At 37.7% G+C, this 21,011-nt stretch overlaps 1 protein-coding gene across 3 annotated transcripts in view; it reads right to left on the reverse strand.

Moving 5' to 3' along the window:
• The window catches only part of Grm1 (glutamate metabotropic receptor 1), a 380,075-nt gene extending 364,307 nt beyond the window's left edge, over positions 1–15,768 (reverse strand). For all 3 annotated transcript variants that reach the window (XM_027938489.2, XM_027938491.2, XM_027938493.2), the window contains exon 1: positions 15,069–15,768. In XM_027938489.2, the coding sequence (XP_027794290.2) occupies positions 15,069–15,768 (700 nt within the window). The remainder of the gene's footprint in view (positions 1–15,068) is intronic.
• Between the last annotated feature and the right edge of the window lie 5,243 nt (positions 15,769–21,011).

Consider the following 21,011-nt stretch of genomic DNA (forward strand, 5'->3'; position numbering starts at 1 on the left):
TTTTGATACCTGGTGCCTGGCAGAGTGCCTAAGGTTTAGTAGGAACTGTACTTGTGGAATAAACTGATGAACTAGGTGGCTGATTGATATGAAGCCAAGGATTGCCCTTCAGACCCACCTTCAAAAACTGAGTAAAGAAAACACAGAAAGTAAGTAGAATATGTGAAAAAATGAAGGTAAATGGTCAGGAGACGGTGTGTGGAGAACAAAGGCTGGCTAGAGTAATAGTCCTGCATCTTGTAGCAACTAGCTGTGTGCAACTTCAGGTAAGTCAACTAACCTCAAAGTTTCCTTTTCAAATCAGGAACTTAGAAATGTGTTTTCTTCAGCACAAAATCTATAAGTTTATGTAAATGTTAAAAGACAGTAGTAGCTTATAACTTTTGAGGAAATGCAGAGCCCAAGAGACAATTATTAATACTGAAAAAGAGAAAACAATATCACCTATGGTACAATGGAATGCAACAAATTGTGTTTATTGAGAAGTGTTTAGTTTCAAAAATACTTTCACATTGCTCATCTGGTCCTCACAGGAAACTTGGAAGAAAGGCATGACAGACTCTTTATAGATGAGAAGACAGACTTAAAGCAGTGTTGTTTTGTTTGTTTGTTTGTTTTGCCATGTCCAAGGTCAGGAGCAGAGCTAAAAGAGGAAGTGAGATGAAACCTAGCCCTCCTACGCAATGCACCTCCCACTGCACATGGGCACCTAACAGGAAGAGAGAGTACCACAGGCCAATATTCGAACAAAAGAAAAACAGAAAACAATCTCTGAGGATTTTAGTTGACATTAAATGTGCATTTTCTTCAATTATCAGAAAAGTTAAAGGTAAATAATGATATTAAGTAGATTCTACCCACAAAACAATTACTTGGATTTTTCTCTTTGCTGTGTTCCACTTTTATGAGAAAGAAACAATAAAAATAAGCTATAAAGAATTTAGTAGAAACCAAACACTTCCAAGGTCACTAGTTCTTGGGAAATGAATAATTAGTCCACTATCTTATTTCATTTACATTTACAGTGAGAGGCAATGAGAATTGACATGAAACTCAGCCAGCTCTTAAATCACCAAACCCCTTACTAAAGCAGGGAAGGCATTTGAAACAAAAGTGTTTCTTATTTAATTCAACTGAACATTTATTGAACATCTACGATGTGCAAAGCACTGTTCTAATTGCTGCAAAACAAACCCAAGGTCTCCCGCTCCACAGTTTACATTCGACGAGGAGATACATTCTGTTGGGGAAGGGTATTCTCATTGAAGAAGGCATTCTTGCTTCCAGAAATGTGATTAACTAAAGCGTCACATCCAGCAAGTAATCAGGTTGCCTAATACATATTTTTAAAAATTACTGGATGTAAGACATGAATAGATCAATATATTAAGTATAATTTTCTAAATTTTGAAGCCACTTTCTATTTTAAGAGTGAAGAACACTGCTTTCAGACCCATAAATGACTGAAAAAAAATGTGTGAAAAAATATATACAATGTACTATGCACTGTCATAGGGAGCATGTTATTAAAAGGAGGTGAGATGAAGTTTCTGTCCACACTGTGGTCCTTGGACCAGCAGCATCAACACCTCCCAAGAGCCTGGTAGAAAGGCAGACCCTCAGAGGCCCACTCAGCCCCGACCAAATCAGAATATGCAATTTAACAAGTTCCCTGGGTGATTTGTATGCACGCTAAAGTTTAAGAAGATTCTTCTAGTGCATTTCTCTGCACCTAGAGAACCTAAAAATAACTCACTGAAAGGGAGAACATAAGCACTTCAAAAATTAATCACTCCCTCGATATTTTTTCATTTTTTAAGAAGTAATTTCTTTTCAAGTAAGATTTTACTTTAAAAACGGCAGATCAAGGATATTACATACTGAACTTTCCTGCATCATGTGTCAACACAGAAGAAAAATGAAATTTGCCTTTTCATGGTTTCAAATCCGGCATTTCTAGGCTTAGTAGGAAATGAGGATACCTCCCTCTCCCCCCAAAAGGGGAATCATCCCTCATTTTATCAATGCTCAGTGCCTTCCTCTACTCTCTGTGATTTAGCAACCACCTATTAGCAGGATAAAGAGATATGGGGAGCTTTAGGGTGTTCCATCTCATGTGAAGTTCCATTTGAAATCGTGTTGCCTTTGGCTCAGAGGAAAATGATGTAGAAGACAGCATCCTTGGTACTGAGCCACCTAGCACACCCAGCAAAACCAGCTGCCAGACGACAAGCAATCGTAGTCAAGAAAGCACATGAGGACTCCAGGAAAAGTCAGGAAATGGGTCAAAGCCAGTTCCCTCTCCATTTATCACAAAACTGCTGCTTTACAAAGAGAAGAGAGTTTGGAACCGCGATTGTATCCACGCACAGGCCATAGTGGCTCTGCTTTGTTATGCACTTGGGAGAGTGTTTCAGCCCCACCTATGCCCTGCCAAAACAGGGCAAAACATCCAAGCACAGCCACAGAGCAGGCCCCAGAGGGCACTGAAAAAGGAGACAACAGCAATGAGCAGGAAATCCAAGCCAGGGAATTTTCATTAATCATGCTTTCAAAGAAGCATGATTTTCCTCTGTTATGTGACCAACGTTCAAGGATTATTCTGTACATACTAAATACACAGGAAAGTTTTCTCCAACATTAGTATATTAAACTATGGGTGTAAGAGATCCCCCACTTCCAACTTTAGGGGAAAAAAATCTCTCTGTCTGTCATTACCATCTGCTCTATAAGATATAGAAATTTCAGTAGGGATCTTTACCTACTATAAATGAGAGTCACCTCCATTCACATATATGTTAATATTGTGCCTTCTCCCAAAATAGAGTTGAGGCTTTTATAAAAAGAATATGAAATAATGCTTTTGAAGTAAGTTGGAAGAAACCAATATCTATATACATATACTAGAACATTTCTGGGATTGAGCATTAAATTTAGTTCTGAGCTTCCTGGTAGGCAAGAAAAAAAAATGGAACAATACAACACTTTCATGAGTGATTAAGATGAAACATGTCAGAGCTTCAAGAGAAACAAATGGCTTCATGGGATCAAAACCCAAAAGGAAATTTTTTACAATAGATTTTATATAAGGGGCATTGAATAGCATGGGCAATGTCTTCAATAAAAAATATGCAAAAATTATAAAGCATTATCTATTTGCAATCACACTATGACCTTTAAGAAATGAAAAAGGGAAATATTAACATTCAATTTACAAAAGACAGTTCTCCAGGGATAATAAACAAAGTCAGGTCTGCAATATTCTAGAAACCTAATTTTATGCAGAGAGTTAATAATGAGCTTTTAGATGATTCAAAGACATACTAAATATCAATTCCCTCATCTGATCTTCTGACAGGAGCTGAGTAAAGAATAATTCTAGGCTATGATATCGGGTGAGGTAACCCATGTAATTAACTGAAGAACAATTTGGGGCATGGGGCCAGCAGGTGGCCAAGTTAATGAACCATTGTAAAAGCTGAGACGCTCTTCTTGTATTCTAGAGAGAATTTCAAAACCATAAGAACTGACACTTCTAGGAACACGTGGTTTGCAATCTCAGTTGAGCCCTCCTAAAATCTTCTCTATTTGTGTTTGACCAGCTTCTTTTCCCTTTACACTCCCCTCATTGAACCATTGAGAAAAGGAAAGTTACAAGATGTTGTTTTCAAACCTTCTTCTCCTTCTTTCCCAAACTTAACTACATCACCACCCAGAGGAAAGGTTTCTGCTCCAGGTTTCTTGGCCCTGCCAAGATTTCTTCTTGCTTCTTCATTATCTTTGCTTCATCATTTGTCTTCAAACTTCCCCTTTCTATGCAATCTGTTCCACCAGCCTTTAAAGCTGCCAAAGCCTTTCCCTTCTTTGAGAACGTTTTCACTTATCTCTAGCCACCATTGCTTTCTGTCAACTTCACCTTCCTTCCTTTCTCAGTCGCTAGGACCAATGCTGTAAAGCAACAGCTTCCACTTCCTGGTGAACTCTGCTCCTCTCAATGGATTTATAAGTCAAGAGATTATTGAAAAGACAGGACACTAGAAAGAAGTGGAGGCTACATGAAATGGTCTGAATATCCCTCAATATTCACATGTTAAAGCTTAATTCTATCTTGGTGGTATTAAGAGGTAGAGTCTATTGGTAAGTGATTAAGTTATGAGGGCTCTGCCTTTGTGACCAGATAAATGTCTCATAAAAAGGTCCCTGTTGCTTTCCATCACTTCTACCACATGAGGATATTGGGTTCACCCCCTTTGGAGGATTCAGCCACCAGGAGCCATCTTGAAAGTAGAGAACAGCCCTAAATGGACTTCAAACCTAATCATGGCTTCATCCTGGACTTCCTAACCTCCAGAATAGTGAGAAATAAATGTCTGTTGATCATAAGTTACCCAGTCACAGGTATTTTATTATAGTACAACTGAGGAACTAAGACACTACTAATCAGGACACTTCTGCAGTCCCCTCTCCCTTTCCTATCAGCTCTATTTGTCACTATTCTCTTCTTAAAACCGTCTCTTCCCTTGGCTGCCATGCTGTCTGGTTCTTCCCTGGATTTTTCTCTTTTTCCTTATCTAACTGGTCTTGGTCCTTCCTTTTTCTATATCATCTTATGCATTTTCACGCTCCCCAAAGTCTTCCCTTGACTTGCTTCTGTTTTCACTCTCTATCCTCCCTCTTGGCAATGTCATCAACTTTTGTGGTTTCAGTCTCACCTATTTGCTGAAAATCGCAAATCTATGTCCCTTGACAGAAGGTCACCCTGCTGAATCTACTGAATGCATTTTTCTCATAGATATCTCACACTGAGTTTTCCCATTCTGTGTTTCCTTTTTTATTTTCTATTTAATCCTAACAAAATAGAATCCTGGAGTCATCCTAGACTTCTCCTTCTCTTTGATTCTCAGAACCCATCAGTTTCTAAGCCCTAATTTACCTACTCCATGACTGTCAAATCCATTCCTTCTATTCCCTTCCCAATGACACTTCCTTAAGTAAACCTCTCATCATCTCTGGACTAAATTGATTAATTTAATAGGCTTTTCTACTACCATTCCCCATCCAAAATGTCTTCCTAACTGTCTTCTAGCTTTCCATTTATGCCTTTTCTTAATCTGTCCTGTCTAAATCTCTCGATGTACTCTTCCAAAATATAAATATGTTCATGGTTCCTCTGCTTACAATTCTTCACAGGATCATCATGCTTACAAAATAGAGTCTGAGTTCCTTGGCTTGATAAGCATGTCCCTTAATGACCCAGGCCCTTCCTCCCATTACAGCTGGATCCTTCTCCACTGCCTTTTCCGGAACACATTCCTTCCAGGGCTAACAATACATACCTTTCCTTGAGTAGAAATTGTTTTCTAGATCAGTATTTCTCTTCATATTCACTCCTTTGCTTCCTCTTCTTATTCCTCTAATGCAGTGAACCTCAGATGTCACCTCTACCACAAGGCCTCTCTGCACTACCCCTCTCTTCTTTCTAGAGAAAGCTAGTCACACTTCTCTCGGTTAACTCTGTACCTCATACCTACATTTAGTAAACTGAGCAGTGTTCCCTATATGGTGAACTCCTTAATAGGACTTTAGGCCATATATCTTTGCTTCTCAGTGACTATAGCAGAGGTCTGACCCAGAGAAAAATGATAACTACTTTTTTTTAAATGAAGATAGAGATCTGAGCATGTCTTTTTTTTTTTTAACCAACACAATAATACACCTGTTGACCAAAAAGTGAAAGCAACAGATAGTGTATTTATCCAGGAAAAGGAGCATTACATGTTTATTATAAGTTATCTCCACTAAATCAATATCCCTATTGTGATAGTAGGAGCAAATGTGACTCCATTTTGTTTTATGACTTCATCCTGTAAAACAACCATGCCAAGTAGAAGAATCATGACTGGAGCAAGATGTTCTTTTCCTTTTGCTATAGAAACCTTTAAGAACACGGAACTACCTAATGGGGTATTGTTTCTGTAACTAGGGTAACAGGGCTCTGTTTCTGTAACTGGGGTGACTGGGCTAACTGTGATTGGTTAGGCTTCCCTCCGCTTGACTGCACTGTCCCGCTTCTGTAACCTGGCTTGCTTGCATTGGCTAGACCCCCTGAACATCCCTTTTGCGGTTTTCAGGCTTATAAGGAGTGCCCTTGCAATTGTTCGGGACTGATCAGGGGAACAGCTTTATGTTCTGGTCAGCCGCCACCAGTGTGCTTCAATAAAGGCTTGATTCGATTATACATGAGTGGTCTGGAAGTCAGTTTATGAAACCCTGGGACAAAGCTTTAACTATAACACTATATTACCTTTGGAAGTCTATTGTAAACAGTTTCTTCTCTTTAACATATTACCAGAAATTTGCTTATTGATCTTTTTTCTCTGCTCTTTATAACATAGAAACTATAAAATGTATTGAGAGCCACAGAGAACAAAGAAAACTGCCTCAGATTATCCAATAGCTGAGGATTATGCTGTACAAGCAAAAGATTTGCACTCAGGGCCACAGGCTGAGTGGGTATAATTATTATGAAGAGAGAATAAGGATCCAGACATGTGTAGCTCAATGCAAGAAAATAAGCAAAATGTAATTAGTTAAATCCCTAAATCCTTTGGGCCAATCCTATTCCAGACCTCTGTAATTCAACCCGAGCCACCTTTATCCAATTTTCTCATCTTTAACCATTCCATACCACCCCCAGTTATTTATAGAGCATGTATCCCAGAAATTTCTGACCCATGTGATCTCTCCTGCTTGACTACAACTCTCATGAAAAAAGAGTCCTTCCTTTCCTTTTTCATTTTAACAAGGTACTCTTTTCTGTTCTTAATTTATTTTTCTTCATTAAGAGGCTGGGGTGTGGCAGATTTACAATCTCTGCAAGCTGGAGTTTTCTGTGGAATAGCCACTCTGAATTGGAAGCTTATTTTCTCTAAGAAAAGAGCTTTATTACAAGATGACAACAAGCACAGATACAGAGTTGGTCAGATGCAGAAGTGGAAACAAATCAGCTAAGAAAATGACTTGATCCAAGCTTTCTAGGAAAACGTGGAGAGCAGGTGAGTTGGGAATGATGAAAGTCGAAGAGAAGAGGCTTCTGTTTTTCAGAGACTTTCTGAGTTTGCAAGTTCAGAAAGCAGTTCTTACCAATTTCAAGATGCCAGACTGTTGTCACGGTGAACGGGTTGTTGAAGTGATGACAAAGGACACAGAGTTAAGATCAATGTACAATGAGAATAGGGATCCTTATTGCACCAATAGGTCATGCATGCATATTGCAGTCACCCAAAACTAAGGCAAGGATTGACACTGAGAGGAAGACTATCAGCTGTGAGCACAGGTTCTCAGTGGCAGAGAGGAGCCTCCTAAAAGCTGTTAAATTACACAGTGAAGTTGGGAAGAATGCAGTTGGGCCAGATGGTGAGAACCTCACAGGAGGAAAATACATAAGGGCAGGTCATGTGAGTTAAAAAACAAACAAAATCCCCTTGATTTCAAAAGTTATCTAACACAAAGCTAAATTAGTCTTAACTTTGCTACTAATGAAATATGTAGACCTGGATATGTCATGTCATTTTATTTTTTTGAACCTTAGTTTTTTAATGGGTAACATGAGATGCTATACTTTTTTATGTCAGTTGATTTTTTATTTACAAAAAGTTTTAAAGCAATGATACTTTAGGAAATGGGAATTAAGTCAGAGAATTTTTTTCCTAGATAACATTCATAACCTATAAAACTCTGAGTAAATTCTGATTAAGGTGACACTATAACATTTTTAAAATAAAGTTGAAAAGTCCTATTTGAGTTTGCAATTCTACATGTAGGAACCTCATGTGTAAGCACTTCCACGTGGACATATTTGTTTACAGGATATTCTATCCACAACTCAAATGGTTAGCCATGAGTTTTATTTTCACCTTATGTTGCTAGGTTTTTGGCTCAAACATCTACACCTCATTAGTTAATTTTTTGTACTTGCTCAATACTTATCAGCTGAGAAGACCCCATCTCTGGTGGCAGTTTAACAAAAGCAACTTAAAGGGAAGTCTGTGTAGCATCCCCTGTTCAATGAAACACTGTGTGAAGTAGAAAATATGACCGTGAATACTATTCTTGTTTTATAAATAAAATTGAGATGTATATACAGTGTTTCCCAGTCGCTTGCGCATTCTTTTGAAAAGTAATTAAATGTGATTTTTTTTTCTGGTAATCCATGAGCCTATGAGTACTTATATACTTCTATGTCTCTTCCATCAGACTATGGGGAACCCTGAGGATAACAATACTACTAGTAATAATAATAGTAATTGTTAACATGATTATTATTTTAATTTATGTTTCTAGTGCCCAGAAAAGTGTGTGATTCACAGTAGACACCAAGTGCCCATTAATTAATTTCTTCATTAGAAAGCAAATAAAGTACTTGGTAACCAAAGAATTTCTTTTCCCAAAAATCTTTTTCTTCAATTGCCTATTATCTGAATTATTTAGATAATAGGTATCTAAGTATTCTATCTTCAATGTGTTGGCTCTGAAGTGCATAAAACAAGATAATCCTAAAATTGATAAATAAGGATTTCTGATCACCAAGTTTCTGGGTGAACTTATAAATTCTCTTTATAAAACATTAATGCTATGTTTGGTAAAACAATGCCATCGGTTTAAGAAAGCAAATCTTCCTGTGAGACTGAAAAAAATTAAAATTATGATTTTAATGTAAGATTTAAAATGTAGACATGCATAGAGAGTAATTAAGTATAAGAAAGATGTAAATGTTTCTACATAAATTTAGAATTTAATGATAACTCTTCCATGAATAAGACAGGGATCATTTTGACAAGTCTTTATGTCTTGCCTTGACTCTGGTTTCAACTACAGTTTCTCTAAAAATTGACAACTTTCTCCTAGTGAGATGTTGCTTACAAACTAATATCAGAATGGAATTCATTTTGAGTAGTTTTTTTCAGGAGTTGTAGATATACCAAACTATTCTCTCCTCAACTCTGGTTCCCCAGATCCTGTGGCTTTCCTAGAGAGTATGCTGAAAATACAGCTCCAATGAATTCCTTTAAGATGACAATACTGTAGTCCCTACCCATAGAGTTATCAGAAATCGATAAAACAGTCATTGTACAATTAACTCCATTGGTCAGAGAAAAGCTTCAGTGCTTAAAAGAAGACTGCCAACTGCCCAGGCACAAGATAGGAACATAAAATAGAAGCTGCCGCCACCACCTGTCCTAAGCATGCCAGCTCCTTATAAAATTGGCTCCAAGGCAAATATAGTCAGAGCACATGATATGACAGAAGAATCAAGAAGAGTTCAAGTTTTCCCAAAATATCAAAAGTGTATCTTTACCACATTCTTGTTATTCACTAAATATTAATTAATAACTTAGAAAATTGGTCTGATAAGTCTAGCCAAGATAGGAGAAAAGAGAAAAAAATTTAATCTGGGGCCATTCTGAGTAGAATAAATGATTATATTTTTAAATTATGCTAGCACAATGTAAGAATTTATGCTCATGATCTATTAAATTACCACTTTATTTTAAAAGAAGTTAAGAAACTGCATAATACAGTTTGCAAAACTTACCTGGTAAAATATTTTAAATGTAAAAGTTGGAGTTTAAAAAGACGAATTCTCAAGCATAAAATATATTGATAGACCACTGGAGAATCAAAACTAAACCTTGTTCTCATTAAACTGAAAATATTAAATCCAAGTGTGTATTGTTTATACCAAAAGAATCATAGGTTTGAATACCATACATCAAAAGACTGTTAACTACACCAAAATTCACCTGGTCAGCCTGGCTGGCAAATATTCTCTCTCTTCTCCCTCCTAACTTTTTGCTAAAAAAGTATTCCTTTGGAGTACTTTCTATACTTTCCAACTATTCTAATAGATAGTAGTACCTAGAATTCTACAATAACTGAAGTTTTAATAGTTGATTTTCCCCCTTCCCATCAAATGAATCTCCCTACACATTTCAAAAAGAATTCCCTTCTATTATCTTTGAATCAAGTCAAACCCTGCTTGAACATCTTTCTTAAAACCCATACTCTTTGGCACATGCTTCAAGATTCTACATTATTATCCTCCATATTCCATCTTTATGGAATCACAGAATATCACAGCTTACTTCTGTCTTTATTATTAGTTGCTGGCCTGGATTTCCCATTCCAGTAAATAGATCTGCTTATTTTTCCCTCTAGGGAGACACTTTCAATACTGCTACAAATGTTTACAATCCATGTTACCAAATAAAACACTGACCAAAATTTCCTTGCCTCTAGTTTTTCTCAAGATAACTAAATCACCAATATTTTCTTTTAATATTTCATAAGCATAAGTATAAACTCATATTTTTAAAGTCTATATTGCCAATGATTAGGTTTTACTTGTTTTATGTGTTCAAACTGCACTTTTAGTGTAAACTATTTAATAACTGAGAGTAAGTTTTAAAATTTGTGACACAGAGTTTTATACAGTAAATGTTCAAGGTGAGTTGAACATCCACTGTACTAGCATTTCATTTAAACTACTTAGAGTTATTGGTGTATCTACAAGGTGGTGTGATATACAGTGGAAAAGCATACTGTCAAAATAGTTCATAGCAGGACAAGTGGCCACTGAAGGAAGCTAGAATCCTAAGGACACAAAGTAGGAATTCTAAGATAAATTCATCAAAATTCTAGAATCTACTAATAATCTAAAAAGGCAGACTTAAGCTAACAATTTTACCTTTAAAAGAAAAATATCACATTTCTACCATTTGATATAGTAGCACTAATAATAGTGATAATAATAACTGTGCAAGGATAAAGGAAAGAAGATATGACTTAATAGAGGCACATACTGTTTAGAAGACTTTGGTTTAATAATGGATCTACGGTTTAGTTAAAGTTAGCTATCATAGTGAAGGAACCAGAACCCAGGATATATGAGAGAAGAAAATGATGAGGTGTAGTATAAGAAAGAGAGAACTCACTGAAAAAAAATATCACATGAAAGAAGAGTTTGCATTCTTTGGGATGATACCCAGGAGTTGACGGGAAATTGGAGGAAATTTCAGGGAGTCAGTTTATGGTATAAAGAAGAACAAACTGAGAGATTCTGCTTTGGAATTTAATTCCAAATTTTTCCCCACTCTCATTAGAAATCCTAATCACAATCATAACCTTGGAGCATGGATAAGGTTGTAATAGTGGAGTTTTAAGCATCCTAAATTGGTTGGCCTAAATAAACTTTCAAGACAATTCCATTCCTTGTTATATGAAAAAATAGAGCAATTCATTAACATAACTTCCTGTGAAATAGGTTGCAGCCAAGAAAAGAAAGGTATAGAGAAAATTACTGTAAGTAGACAAGAACTATGATAGTAGGTATAAAAATATTATATGTAATTGCATTAACTAAAACAATCACTTTATCCTTGCACAGTACTTATGACTTAGAAGGACTTTCCTCTGATGCCATAAGAATTTTAACTTTAGTTTTATATGAAATAGTAAACGTTGCTAAAAGAAAAAGATCCAACTTTGAAAAGAAGTAAAAAAAAAAGGTCAGTTTTAAATAATATATAAGCAAATGCCCAAAAAATATTATCCTACAATGAAAACCAAACCAAACAAAAAGTGAATATTTCCATCAGGAAAGTAGCACCATTAAACCTTTGTCATATCATTGCCTGTCTGCTGGCCTAAGACATATGAAGAGAAAAATGTTTAAAACAAAATGAAAATATTTCCCCTCCCCCAAAATTTTTTAAACTTTTTTAAGCTACAAATTCAAAGGATATTCTTCATTGCACTCACTCAATGCTTTGAATTTAATCAAATAAAATTATTTTAGGTATTGTTTTAAACTTGATTTTGGATGGGAGCAATCTTAATTTCATCAGAAGAATGGAATAATGTGTCCTTGGCCGAGATATTCTCAGTAGAGGCTATTTTTGTACTCTATGTTTAGCATATTTAAAGATACACATTCCAGGTGAGCAGCTCATTCCAAAGTGCATTTGAATTTTTCGTGAAGCTCTATTGCTTCAATGCTCCTCTGCCTCCTTGACAGATCTTTCTCAACATTTGTTTCAGGAAACAATCATGAACAATTTCTGGAAAGTCTATTGCAGGTAACTTCACACGCACTGATTCTCTCTTCTGTCAAGTAAACTGGTCATGTTGTTATGACCAGACAACAATTGCAGCACAAATGATATGATAGAGCATTGAAAACAATGTGAAAGAATATAAAAACTAAATTCTTTTGGATAAAAATTTAAAAACAGAAAATATCTCAAAGCTTACTTCAATGTACAATAAAGTAATAAAGGAATATTTTAAAATGAGGTCATTCAAAGACTAGATGCCTTATCTATGATTGCAAAGTCACCCACATTAACTATAGAAATGAAGGCCACAGTAGTGTAGTCTTTTTTATGATATTTACTGTATTGGGTTAATTTCTAACTTAAGAAATGGTGGCAACAAATTAATGAGGCAATGGCCGATTTGGAAAGGAGAAGTAAAGGTCACTGGAGGTTCCAAGATTTTTAAGCTCCAAATTGCCAATATTCAGACAAATAGGCTTCCTTGCTGAATAGTGCCCAGATGGTAAGAACAACACTGATAATGTGGACTTAGCTACTATTTACAGGAAACCGTCACCATTACATGACCCCATCAGTCTGAAGGCAGGGAAATTACTAAGTGATCCAAGAAAGTGCCTGTAGGCCAATACGCAATGCATCTCTGAGAAGCAGAGGGCAGAGCCTTAGGAAAAATACATTTTTAGTTGGAACTTACACCAAGAGCTTACACAAAATTTCTTTATGGATAGCAGAAAATAAAAGCAATTCTGTTTTCACAAATGTTATGTCTAATGAAAAGAGAAATTAATTTCCTTTAAGAAGAAACAAGACAGCATATATAAATGGCTAAGTGAAGAGTTGTAATCTCCTGTAATAAAATCACTTGATTGGAATAGTGTGAAGATACTATCTCTGCAATACAGTTACAGTCAGAAAGCAGAGGGGAAATAAAGTAGTCCAAAGTAATACACACGTAAAATTATGAGTCATTCCTCAACAAAATTAGAAAACAGAAGTCCAATTAATTTTCCAAAAACATAATTCTATTCTCAGAAAGCAAACTCTATTAGCAATTATTTTTACCAAAGTAATACTATTGGGAAATAGATATAAGAAAAGTGAATCTTTCTTCTACACCTTCCTTCCTCAAAATATCTTATATAAAATATGGAAAATAAAAATCAGTAAAAAATGATAAAACATTACTTCTTCCTGAAGAAATAATAATATCAATAATCAACTGCCTAGCTCAGTGGAGGGAAAATGATTAAATATGTCAATAAACCACATTCAACCTGGATTTTGTCATTCCTTTTGGAGATATCTCTCCAGTGCTGATATTTCACACATTTTTAACTTATACTTTCAAAATGTTCCATCTAAGCACTAGAGGAAACTATATTAAACATTAAAGTGTAGGAAATTAATATTAAACATTAAAATGTGAGGATTTAACTTCTGGACTTAAATTTGTGTCTTAAAAAAGTAATGAGTCTGTATTCAAAAAGAAGGATGCAGTTCATAATTTAAAATCAAGATACAGAAACAAGAATTATATGTTAGAAGTGACAATATTATAGCAGAAAGTTTTTTTTCAAAAGCAAATTCTGAAAATAAAATTGTATAATTCTATATAATTTTTGTTTGTTCTGAAAACAATGCCTTTTATAAATTAAAGCATCTTTACTCATTCCCTATGATCATATAACTATTTTACTAAGAATGCTTCCTAAACTTTATAATCAGACCTCACACGAGTAACTAAATTTTGTGTAAATATTTTTAATAGTGAAGCCATGTCTATGGGCTTTCTTTCTTTCTTTTGATTTTAAGAAATATGAATGCAACAACACCCTCAAGATTCTCTTCTTCATGCCAGCATATATACATGTGGATTATCCTAGATGTCAATTTAGTGCCAGGGCCTCAGTTTCCTTATAAACCTACTAGGGAAGTTAAGAATAGATGAGCTCAAAAGTCTCATTTTTATCCAAAAATTTAAGTAGGCTAAGATGAAGAGAGTAAAGAAAATCTTTAAGCAAGAAATTCTTTGAGAATTCATGTCTACAACACACGGGGGGGCGGGGGGAATTAAAGCTTTTAACCTCAGGTCAATCTGTTTCATTTTTAAAAGGCATTTTAAACCTGTCATCTGCTATCCTTTTATTGGTAATTTATAATTGATCTAACATTAAATTTGAAGAGCAAAGTCATTGTAATGATAGGGGGGGGAAAAACTAGAAACCAAGGCTCAAATCCAAGAAGTTTTCAGTGTCATCTGTCATAAAACAAGATAATTATTGGGGAAGTGAGGAAATGTGTGTTTCTAGCATTTACAGCAAGGAATAAATGGTTTGAATTATTTACAATTTCTTTGTATCTAAGTTATCCCAGAATTGGAGATAAATTTCCAATGTCCTGAGGGAGATGTCTGCATTAATCCCACATTCTCAGGGACATTTTGGATTCTAATATGGGATGAGAGAGGACAAAGGAAACACCATCTGACTGTTGAAGACAAGGTAAAGCTTTCAAATTAACATCCAGAGACAGCGATTTCTTTTGATTAACCATTCACTCAGGATTCTCCAGCCTATTGAACTTGAATAATCATAACCAGTCACTGAAGGGTAATCTAACACCTTGGGCCAATAAGCCTGCCAAACAAAAACTTAGAATATGAGGAGAAACCATCGTGTAAGACTAAAATCTACAGCTGGACACTTTGCATGGAGACTTTGATATTTTTTTATGCTCCTCCTATCCCCAGTAACACCTTGAGATGCGGTTTGTTTACGCTATAATTACGAGGGAATGAGGATAAAAAGCAATGCCTGGGTGGGCGTGTACTAAGAAGGGTAAAGTCTGTTCCCCACAGTGCTAGAAATAAACAGGGACGATACTATGATCCCAGAGCACATCATGCAATACCTTGGTTTTCTCAGTACTTTTCTTTCCCAATATAATGCCTACCTTCCGTGTGGACGGCAGAAACATAGGTCCAATTGTAACGCTTGACTATGTCAAGCATCGCCCTTGCCTGCAAAGTGTCAGAAGGGACAACCCTCAGGAAGTATTTGTACAAAGTTTTGTCACTCAGGTCGATGCTTGTGGCAGAATAGGCGATCTGGGGAATGTCGAACAGCTGGAGCAGGTTCTGGACTTGAATGGCTACTGAGCTGGAACCCGGGCCGATCACTCCAGCAATAGGCTTTTTAGTCCTGCCTGGGGGGAGGGTCTGGCCGTCAGGCAGGCACCGGTTGAGCCCATCCTTGTCATCTCGAATGGAAATCAGAGAGTCCCTGATGAACTCGATGCTTTGTTCCAGAGCCACGGAAGAGTGCCAGCAGGAGTCCCTGATCTCACTGCCCAGGGTGATGTTGGGCAGGAGGACGGGGTCCGCGTTGATCTTATCCAATGTGTGGAACATGGCCTCCACCCTCTGGATGCCATACTGCTCCCTGATCTCCCCACACTTCCTTTCGGGCACCTTCTCGGCGGGGGGCTGGTGATGGACTGAAAAGAGGGCTCCAATAATGACATCTCCGTCCATTCTGGCCACAGAGCGCTGCGATGAGGCTCCCGCCAGCAACACTTGTCTGCCGGGGTTCTTGGGGAGAAGGAACATCTCCAAAAAGATCGCTGGGAAGAAAACCAAGAGGAGCCGGACCATGGTGGTGAGGACGCGGTACACTGCCGGCCAGGCCAGCAGCGTTCCCACGCTGGTCCCGCCTGCAGGCTCTGGGAGCGCACCACTGAGACGCCAGACGCTGCCTCTCGCGGCTTGGTCCCCCTCGCCAACACTGCTGGTCCAACGCCTTGGCCGCCTCCTCCACCTCCTCTTTCCCCTCCACCTCCTCTTCCTGGTCCTCCACGACCGCCCCCACACCCTGCAGGCGTTTTTAGAGGGAATTCAAGTCCCCGTCCTTCACCGGTGCATCAAGGTAAATTGATCAAAGGTACAAGTGGGAGTCGTGTTGGCGGCGATGAACTGGACGCTGCTGGTAAAAGAGGGGGAAAAAAATTTCAAATCCTGGTCATCGGAGGACATGTGTTTAAACTCTGAGGTTAGTGATGCTAGTTGTTGCCCCGTCCATTTCATTTTCAGCACATCCTGATAGCAGCTGCAGGGACTGCTCCGAAAGCAGCTCTGGTCAGTAAAGAAAGTGGTATATCCTGCTCCCAGCGCTCTCACAGCTCACAGGCGGCGAAGAGACCCCCGCCACCTGCCCGCTTCTCCAGCTCAAGTCTCTTCCCAGTCCCCAACCATCTATGACTTTCTGACTCCTGAGCGGGGGGTGGGGGTGGGGGGGCAGCAAGGGAGGGAGAAGAGAAGAGGGGAGGAGCTAAGTCCTTCAACCTAAGAGAACTTTCCGAAATTTGAAGAGATTAACTTTTTCCCTGAAGAAAATTTGGAAACTCATTCTAAAGGTGGAAGCTCTACTTACAAATGAACGTGAAAAGAGGTGCCTTTTACTTTAACTTTGCGGGGTTGAAGAGACCCTGACATAAAATCCAAGTGGCAAATATGAATCTGCCAGCTTGTGGAAAATCCATATCAGTTACTAAGGCAACGCCTGGTAAAGTCTCCTTATGTTGGAGTTTGGTACGTTTCCCCACTAAGAAGTCGGGCTTATTGTAGATGTTCAAGGAGAAGGGGTGCAGGTAAGGTAACTTGTTTTCAGAGAAGGGAGAACAGGTGAAGGGTCTTCTGCACCACCCCCGCCCCTATATATCGGGACCTTTTGGCTTTGCATAGTTGCTTGAAAGGTAAAGGAACCCAAGCTTTCTGGCTGCTTTCGCCACTGCAGCCAGAGCCACGCCGCGTTCAGAACCCTGGACAGTGCTCGGTCCAGCTGCCCAGACAGCACCCTGCGGGGGCCTGCAAACAGATGCTTTAAGCAATGAATTGCAATTCCTTGACCCCACCTCACTCATTCAACCCCCCTCCTCCACGTTCTTTGCCGACACACACACACACGCACACACACACACACGCGCGCGCGCACGCACACACACACACACACACCCCTCCCCTCGCCTTCCCACCACCATTCTCTTCTTGCAGCGCTTCTGCAGGTATAAATTCAAACCCAATAGCTTCAGGGGCACAGGCGCCAAATCTCAGCCGCCTGCAAGGCTGAAGTTGGCTCCCTCTCCCGTTCCTCCCCATCCCTTTCTCAAGGTGAGTCAGACAAGAAAGGGGCTACAGGAGCGGTCGGGGAGTGCGAGCACAGCAGGAGAGGCAGGCTAAAGGAGCAAGACAACCCAGGGACCCACAGCTCCCGACCCTTCCTAGGCAGGCAGGATGTGCCTGGGTCCAGGAGAAAATCCGATAAAAGAGGACTGTGTCTGCCTTTGTGGGTAGGTTTCACCGCGGAGAGGTGCCGACTCACCTGTCTGCTTGAAGGATATGGACCTGGGACGTACCTGAGTCGGGTACAAAGAGCTGTGTTCCCTAGGTCAGAGGACCCCAGCCGCCCTCGGTTCGCAGACGCCTCAGCTCTAATCCAGACGGTGCAAGGATGCGATCTGGGCTGTACACTAGTGCCCTCTTTCTTCAGCACTATTTTACCGCAAGGGAAAAGGGGGAGGGAGAGAAGAGAGGGGGAAAAACAGGTCACCCAAGGCTTGTATATTATTTCATGCATAAAAATCAGTCATTTGATGGAGGGGAAGGGGAGAAAAACTAGATAGATGTGAGGACTATTATTTTCTGTACTAACTACAGGCGAACCTGTCCAATACAAAATAGTCATATCTGGTCAAAGGAGTGAGGAACTGCAGGCTGGTTTTGAGTGAATATCTTTGTGTATATCTCAGCGATCCTGGAAATCAGAGTGTAAGCTTATGTGTAGACATCCAGGGGAAAGCAAGGGAAACAAGAGGCTGCATCGGGTGGGAGTAGGGGAAGGAGGTACATGCACATCAAGAATCAAGGTAAACCAAATGAAGAGGCGAGCCATGGCAGCTCTTTCCAGGTCAAGATGTAACTACATTGAAAATGAGTCAGGTCACATGAAAACACTGGAATGAAAAACACTTGTCCAAATTCCTCCAGTCTGCCAGCACATTCCTGACAGGTCTACGGTGTTGCTTCTTACTATGTGGAAAGTGGAGGTTAAATCATATTTCTCTGAGAACATGAAGGCTTAGCAGAATGTGCCCTGGGTTTTTCAGAGAGGAAAGACAAGTGGCAGTGTGCCTTTCCACTCTTGTTCAAAGCTTTCTATTTGTGTCATCTGCAGAGCAGAGATCAGCTTCTGTGGGTCCCTTATTATGCCTTGTTCATGTCATTGCTATACTATAGAAAGAAGGCATGTAGTTCTGGAGGGGACAAACCATGTGGCAGTTTCAAATACTCTTCAGTGTGTGCTGAGAAACTTAGAAAAGGTAACAATGCCTCCAGTCAACAACAACAAAAGGACTTTCTCATTCTGTTCTTGTCCTCTTGGCAAGTATCAGACAATCTACATAGCATAGAATTTTCTTTTTCTTTTTCTACAAATAATGCACTGAATTTTTTTGGATTAAAATATTTCAGTTCTGGAAATAGCCACACATTTACTCAAGGTAAATTGGAAGATGTAAATTTCTGTCTTCATAGTATAGGCTCAAATTTTTGCCTGCTTGTACCCTTAGGAAAATAAAATGTCTGTTGTAAGAAGAGCAAGCCACAGATATTCACAGCATCCTATAATATCTCACTCTAATAGCCATTTAAGTTTAATCTTAGATAAAGCCATTATAGTTTGATAATCTCTAAGTGTGTTTTTTCTGGAATATTTCATAGAGTGATAAAGTGAACATGCTGCATATAAACCACTAATTCCCAGGATAAGAGAAAATAATGTCCCGAAAGTATACTTTTGTCTTTAATATATGCTCCTTAAAGTTATATTTTTAAAAATATTTTTAGATGTATAGACCTTTATTTTATTCATTTACTTATATGTGGTGCTGAGAATCAAACCCAGTGCCTCACACATGCTAGGCAAGCGCTCTACCACTGAGCCACAGCCTTAGCCCCAAGTTAGATATTTTTAATACACCCATTGCTGTAGTATAGAAAAGCATCTATTACTGAAGAAGTAACTAAATATATATATTTATAAATATATATAACTAAATATATATATATATATATATATATATATATATATATATATATATTCTAAAATTTACTTTACATTCCAAGTAAAAACTATACATTCAAATTGGCTGAAACAAATCATGTTAAAGAGAATGAACTTGGGGACCCAAATATAGAAAATGTATACATATGCATTAAATACACATTAGAGGTGTTAAAGAAAAAGGTAATTTTGAGTATATCAACTTGTTTTATCAATCAAATTTACTATAAATTTATTTAAGACTAGACATTAACAGGTACAAGTATAAAAATAAGAAAAGAAGAAAGCAAAGCATTGAGACAAGAGAAGATAATGTCACTAAAATATATTTTCTCTTTCTGGAAATTAAAGCTTCAGCATGGAAGGAAGGATATAATATATGTGCAGACATGTATTAAGAGATGGATCTATTAAAAGACTTAAAAGAATTACTAAAATAGTGAATTATATTTAGATTAACAAAAACAATGCACTAAGAGTTCAAGAATGCTAAAGGTCATGCACCCACATGTTCTGTCAGTATAAATATTTATTCAGTATTGATAGGGTAGTATACTCTACTTAGTATGTGATTCATAACAGGGCAGAAAATGTTATCAGTATTTTTGTTTGGGAATTCTATTTTATATAATATGTAGTAGAGATCAAGCAAAAGAATATCAATTCTTTCACATGCTGCTATAAAAATAAATACAATAGAATGTTCATCACATGTGTATGGTAGTAAAGCAAATGTTACCCATAAACACAATTACTGTACTCGTCTTATGATTATGTGCATAATTCACATTCTCCCCAGCATAAAGGACATCACAGAGGAACAGGTCTAGGTTTAAAATGAGTAAAAGAATATATTTTCCACATAAAATCAAAGGAAAATTCAAACCCTTCAAACAAGAAAGGAAAAAACAAGAAAAAAGGAGAAATAGATAAGCTAAGCATGTATTACAAATTATAGTGTACTCTAGTGAATATTTTGAAAATTTGAAAATTAAAAGTTTACACAGTCATTGGAATATGGAAGTGAAGTATACACCAGAGATAATAAACTCATTACTAAAGAGGTAGTACAAACTGAAAATAGAAATGGGATCAAAGAAGGTCTTTGTAGAAAATTGATTTGTGGAAAATTGATATGGAATGTATTACTAAGGGAATATAATGGGTGTTCAAGGTAGATCAATGTCATGTCGAGGGAATATCGTGCTTTTTTTAAGTTACCATGTTCCATGGACAATTGACTTAATATAGCATGACATTTCTCATATTCCTATATTTAATTCATGGGTTTGAAAAGAATTCAAGCCCCAGTGAGAATTTTCAGTTTATTTATTCAATTTGGCCATCTGCATTGCTTAATTCAGGAGGGAAATGGTCATGTCTTCACTGGACTTTATACCCTGAACCAAAGGCAATAAAAATTATAAGATAAAACCTCTTCCCTTCAGAAACTCAAAACATTTCTACAAAACTTGATTGATTAACAAAATAAATCAAACATTTTTTAAAAGATAAGAACTAAAATGAGCCAAACTTCTTATATATTACATTGTTTTGTTGATCTGATTAACTAGGTGAGGGCAACACACCAAAAGCCTCGGCCTCCATGGGCAATTATAAATCATCGATGGTACCATGGACTCACACAGATGGACAGGGAAATATGCATCTTGCCACATGCTGTTCTGCCACAACTATCCAAACGCTTACTTTGAAAGAATTAAAATGCAATTGAGGAGAATAAAGCAAGCACAATTATTCTGGAAGCACAATGAGAGCT

The sequence above is a fragment of the Marmota flaviventris genome, chromosome 6 (assembly GCF_047511675.1).
Source record: "Marmota flaviventris isolate mMarFla1 chromosome 6, mMarFla1.hap1, whole genome shotgun sequence".
In the NCBI taxonomy this organism is placed as follows: Eukaryota; Metazoa; Chordata; class Mammalia; order Rodentia; family Sciuridae; genus Marmota; species Marmota flaviventris.